The sequence below is a fragment of the Glycine soja genome, chromosome 12 (genome assembly GCF_004193775.1).
Source record: "Glycine soja cultivar W05 chromosome 12, ASM419377v2, whole genome shotgun sequence".
Classification (NCBI taxonomy): domain Eukaryota; kingdom Viridiplantae; phylum Streptophyta; class Magnoliopsida; order Fabales; family Fabaceae; genus Glycine; species Glycine soja.
Genome location: NC_041013.1, coordinates 4,179,684 through 4,185,683, shown reverse-complemented (window position 1 = coordinate 4,185,683; position 6,000 = coordinate 4,179,684). Strand labels below are relative to the sequence as shown.

At 33.4% G+C, this 6,000-nt stretch overlaps 1 protein-coding gene across 1 annotated transcript; it reads left to right on the top strand.

The window, feature by feature from the left end:
* Window positions 1–1,093: 1,093 nt before the first annotated feature.
* LOC114380516 (cytochrome c-type biogenesis protein CcmE homolog, mitochondrial-like) lies at window positions 1,094–2,415 on the top strand. The gene has a single exon (XM_028339615.1). The coding sequence runs from the start codon at window positions 1,263–1,265 to the stop codon at window positions 2,022–2,024; it is 762 nt and encodes a 253-aa protein (XP_028195416.1). The 5' UTR covers window positions 1,094–1,262; the 3' UTR covers window positions 2,025–2,415.
* The last annotated feature ends 3,585 nt before the right edge of the window (window positions 2,416–6,000 follow it).

The window sequence follows — 6,000 nt, the reverse complement described above, 5'->3', positions numbered from 1 at the left end:
GTTTTCAAAATTTTCGTTTTGATTATTTTTTTATTCTATTAGCAAACATTAATGTTTTATTAAATTTTAAAATAATTTTGATTAAAATCGTCACAATCTTTAAAATGTATTTAATCATAATCTCCATCCATAAAACAATACCCGTATGTCACTCCATAGTCACATTGTTGTTCAACACCAACATAGATAAAAAAATATTAGGCTTCTACATTAATGAGAAACTTTAAGTCTAATGTGTCCATAGTAATTTTAAACCGTACTTTGATCTTAGTTGTTATTATTTTAAAATTTAAAATTAACAAAACATTAATGTTTGCTAATTTGTGAACAATGATTAAAATGAAACTTTGAAAAATATAAAATATCAAAATGAAAATTTTGAAAATATAAAGAATCAAAATAAAACTTTTAAAACTTAACATATTAAAATAAAAATTTAAAAATATAAAAGATTAAAATGAAGCTTTTAAAAATGAATATACCAAAGTAAAAACAACATTAAAATATTATGAATAAAAAAAGACATTTAATTTTTTATTTTTATATTTAATATTTAAGGATAGGCGTAAAGAAAAAAGAAGAAGCGAAATTATATTCAATACTAATAAATTAAACTATAAGAAATTAGTTTTAAGATAAATTATAATATAATTATCATAAAAATTAATAAATTTAGTTACATAATATTTTATATTGGATGAATAATTAAAAAAATTATACTGTTTATATATTTTAATTAAATTCTAATAAATAGATACACAATTCATACAAATTAGAGTGAAAAAATATAGGATAAAACAAATAATGTAATAAAAAAACAAAAAAAAATCCTATAAATGCTTAGTAAATATGATGACTTAAAAAAAAGAAAACAATGTAAAAATGAAATTGTCTTAAATTAAATACTTGACATAACCTAAATATTTTTTATGATATATCAGATTTAAAATGTTATTTTACTACATTATGAAAAGACACAGTGATATAAAAAAATAATAAAAATAAATTAATTTGGAAAAAAAGACATGAAACATTTTATAATTTTAATTTTAATAAATTAATTCAATTTAATGCTGTTGGACTTTGTCTAGTTGGTCTCTCCTCCTGTTCTTTTCAACCCTCCATCCAAAAAGCGCCAGAAACTTCTCAGTGGCATCGCATTCGGCTTCAGCCATGGCGGCCTAGCCTAATTAATAATTCAAAACCCTAAACCCCAACCACCAATTTTCTTTTCTCTTCTCCACTTTCCCGAGAAAATTCAAATGGCCTCGGGACTCGCCTTGCGATTCAGATCCCATCTCCTCCGCACCGCCTCCCTCCTCCCATCCTCCCTTCTCCACCACCCTCCCATCCAACCCTCGCCGCCGCACCTCTCCCTCCACCGCCTCCTCTCCACGGCGCGCCGCTCCCCGCCGCGCTCGAAGAAATCCGTCGACATCAGCGCACGCGCGCGCCAGCTCCAGACGCGGCGCCTCTGGACCTACGCGCTCACCTTCGGTGGCCTCGCCGGCTTCGTCGTGATCGTTCTCAACAACTTCCAAGACCAGCTCGTCTTCTACGTCACCCCAACCGAAGCCCTCGAAAAATACGCGAACAATCCAACAAAAGCGCGGTTCCGGCTGGGCGGTCTTGTCCTGGAAGGCAGCGTGGTGTACCCGGCGTCGTCGCCGGAGGTGGAGTTCGTCGTCACCGATCTCATCTCCGACATCGTGGTACGGTACGAGGGATCGTTGCCGGATTTGTTCAGGGAAGGGCACTCCGTTGTTGTGGAAGGGCTCGTGAAACCGTTCACGGACGAGATCAGGAAGGAGGTGTCGGCGAAGAACGTTTCCGAGAAGGCGAGGAAGATAGAGTGCTATTTTTCGGCCACGGAGGTTCTCGCCAAGCATGATGAGAAGTATATGCCGAAGGAAGTTGCTGCTGCTATTGAGAAGAATAAGAAGATTATTGAGGATGCTGCCACTGCCACCGCCACCGCCACCGCCACCGCCACCGTGGCCATGGAGGGACCAAAGACACCATAGATCGATGGTCGCGGACGTGGTATTAATCAATTTTTGAAATTACTTACAGATTACAGTGTTATGATTTTTTGAGGGATGTTGATTATTTAACTATATAGGATGAGATTTTTTTAAAGTAATAATTAGGATGAGCACGGGTAAAGCTGAGGGTTATAATGGAGAGACAAATTTTGATTATTTTTTTAAACAGAGGCAATTGTTTCTTGTTGTTTTAATACATTATTGTGCGATGTGTTTCTAAATAAATGTTTAACTGAATGATAATGTAGCTCTTTTATACTTTGCTCTGAAAACAATTTGGGTAACATGTTAGCTCTGGAATGGGGTTTAACGTTGTACCCTTTGACTTGCCATGGTTTAGTGCTGGTAATGGATTTGTGGTTTCATGTCTCGCTTGTTACTGTGTTGTCTCGGAAGTGTATCTGATTCTGCACACTAAGCTGAAGTTTGTGTAGTGTTTTGGATCATAATGTGAATGGCTGGCTGGCTATTTAAAATGCAAAATTTCGGAAGATTGTTGGGGGCGTTGAACTTAATTTGATTATTTTAATCTTTTGCAATTCAGAAATTTGGATTGTTGGGAGCTTAGCCTTAGTAAGGTTTATTAGTTGTGACAATTTATTTATGGGCAAGGGGCTTGACTTCAATTTTACAGCCCGTAAGGTGTAATTGCTAGAGAACATGGAGCTTTTACTTGAACATAGTTGTTCGATCAGTGCTGGATACCATTGTGTTAACTGTCAAATACTTTTCAGATACCTGTGGATGCTTCCAACTTATATATTTCAATCATTTCAGAACTTCTATACAAATACAAAAGGGATGCCACAATGATTAGATAAAGGATGGCATTTCATTGTACTTATGAGTAATACTAACTTTTGAAAAACTGTTATCTGTATTTTAATTTAGCATTTGTGTTTTTTTTTTTGTTAATATTATATTGATTTTGCATGTAACTTGGTGGTGTCTTGTATTTTTTAAAGTTGCTGCATCCACTTGTTAGTGTCTAGTCCTGTTCTGTATCTTTGCTTCCTAGATATAGATGTTATAGTCTAATCGATGTACTATGGCCCCTGCTACACTCTTTTCTATTGTCCACTCTCCACTATTTAGAGCTACATCAGTTCATCTCTCTCTCTCTCTGCCTTTTCTTTCCCAAAATGTGACATGAGCTGTGTTTCTTCCCCTTCCTTCACTTACAGAAAGCCAGATAATGACTAGAAAAAAAAAAAGGCAAAAATAAAAAAACTAAAAGGAAAAAAGCTTACCTGTGGCTGCATTTCTGTCCGGGTTTTCATTTGATTTTTTTCCCCAGACTATAACATTAGTTTTCAACAAGCAAATTCTTTGTTTTTATATAATAGTTTTAGTTATCTAAGATTAGAAGGATGGTAAGTTCTTTTTTACTATGGTTGGAAGGTATGAGATTTCCCAGCTTCCTATTATATTCATTGTGCATATTTATGTTGTGAACATGTTCAGTTGGGGTATTTCCTTAAAAAAAAACAAATTGTGACAATTAGCAACCCGACATTTGATTATAGAATTTCAAATTTTATAGTCTTAACCTGGTTTTAGGCAGTGGCTATACTGACGTTGTGTTTCGATCTGCTAGGAATGATAATAATTATCATCTATGAGAATCTGTGATCATTATCAATTATCTGCTATGTAAGTTTACTATAACATCTGAAAATTTCGGCTTTTATTGGGACTGCTTAAAATGGCGTTGCTAAAAAAGATAACAAGTATTCTTCAGTCAAACTAAATACACATTTCCACTTGGCAAATCGAATCATTAGTCCGTTTGTTTGAAATTCCATGTGTGTCTTATCTTTTTTCCACCTTTACAGACAGACAAGAAAACTGTTACTGGTTTGTGAAGTCATTCTCAATGCTCTGATGTATTTTTCCTGTCCTAATTATTGATTAACATAATTTTTACCTTATTTTTTCTCCTTTAAACACTTCACTTTGTCACTCTTTAAGAACACCATGCAAGATCATAAGATAAGAAGTACTTGACGACAGAAAATCAGAATTCAAACAATATATAATATTTATCTCATTTTCTTAGTAGAGGAGCTCAATTAATAAGATAACACAACAATAATAATGCCATCAACAAAAGCACTCACATTTAGTAGAATGAAGATATAAGAGAACAGAATCTGGGGAAGAAAAAAATAAATTGAATAGAGTAGATAGGTTTCACTCCTTGCAGCATGAAGAATTAATGGCATAGAAGGGCAATAAGAGAGAGGAGCAGTGAGGAGCAAACAAATGCTCCAGAGTAAGTCACCAAAAATCCAGCTCCAGCGTCCATTGTTGGTGCTGGTGCTGGCGCTTGAGGGAACTCACTGGTCTGAGCACTCACCCCTGCAGCAAATAGAAGCCCCACAAAGAAAGCCATGAAGAAGAACATTGCTCTGCTCTTGCTAATGCATGCCATTTTTCTCACACACAAAAAGATGTAAACTTGCAAAGAAAGAAGTAATAACAATTCTTAGATAGCTTGAGCTTAAAGAGGTGGTGAAGAGGGTGAGTGAATTGCTTTGCTACTTTTGTGTTGTTAGAGAGAAACAAGACTGCAAATTTATAGGCACCACTTGATAAAAAATTAATATTTAAAGTTAATCAACTATCACATAATTTGAGTTTAGACGGCAACGTCTATGTGCTTTGAATAATTTTAATGGTTGGTGTAGGACCCTCTCACACACTAGACAGGTCATGTTGTGGTCCCTTCACACAACAGGCTTCAAACGGCTATACTTTATTTTCGGTGAAAAATCAAACGGCTATGCTGACAAGTGTCAAGAAGATCCACCGGTGTACCCCCTACATGATTTGTTTTAGGACTCCATACTTTCCCAATTTCAAATTATGAGAAAGGGAGAAAGTTAGCACAAGGTGACAGATCTTAACACTGTTTGATTTCTATACGAATATTTATCTTGCATGACTATAGAATTTCGAAAACTCTAAACATACGCTTCATTTTCTTTAGGTGGAAAGAATCAAGAAAGAGAAAGACAGAGAAAGAGAAAAGATATTAAATGTAACACAAATGATATAATAAGAAATGAAGAGAGAAAAAAAAATAGAATGTACGAATACTTTTTTTTTTGGTAAGGAGAATGGATGAATATAATTACTCGTATAATTTAACTTTTCATTTTAATATGACTTTTGACCATAAAACAAAAGACAAAGAGGAAAGACAAATGATTGAGCATCTTCTTTTCAAATTCTGAAATGTTTCAGCGAAAACTAATGTGTAACTTTGATAAACGTGTTTGAAAATCTGTTATAAAATTAAGTTTAAAAGGAAAAGTAGTTTTACAAATTCTGATATGTTTAGGTGAAAAGTATACGGTAACATTTTCAATTATAAATCAAACATGTCAGATATTATTCAATACTTTCGAAAAATGCATAAAAACTATAGGGAAAAAATAAATTATTAATGTAAATATTACTCAAACATAAATTTCACTAAACACATAGGTATAATTGCAGAGAGAGTTTTGTCTCTTTTTATTCTCGCATAAAATTATCTTTCATGGAAGATATGTGTGAGTTGTGAACCAAAGTTTAAAAAAAAAAAACAGAAGAAGCATGGAAATATATTTTTCTTTCTGTTTAGCCAATTCCCAGCAGGCTCCGGTAAACTAAATCTTTAGATAAGATTATTGCTTTTTAAATATGATATCAACATATCGGAATAATTACTTTGTTTCATTGATAATGTAGTGTTAAGTTTTTATTACTATTTTATTAAAAATAGTAATCAAAACAATATTTTTGTTACTGACAAGTACAATTAGGTTTTTTTTTTCTTACCGTTAAAAAATTAATTTTTCAAACTTTTCAATAATAAAAAACCTACCTCTTAACCAAAAGATATAGCTCAAGTTAATTTATACATTTGTTTAAAAAGAAAAGATTAATTTATTTTTCTGACAGTAAA

What these genes read in the sequence shown, in the direction of transcription:
- LOC114380516 (XM_028339615.1), top strand. Translation starts at nt 1,263, where the DNA reads ATGGCCTCGGGACTCGCCTTGCGATTCAGATCCCATCTCCTCCGCACC.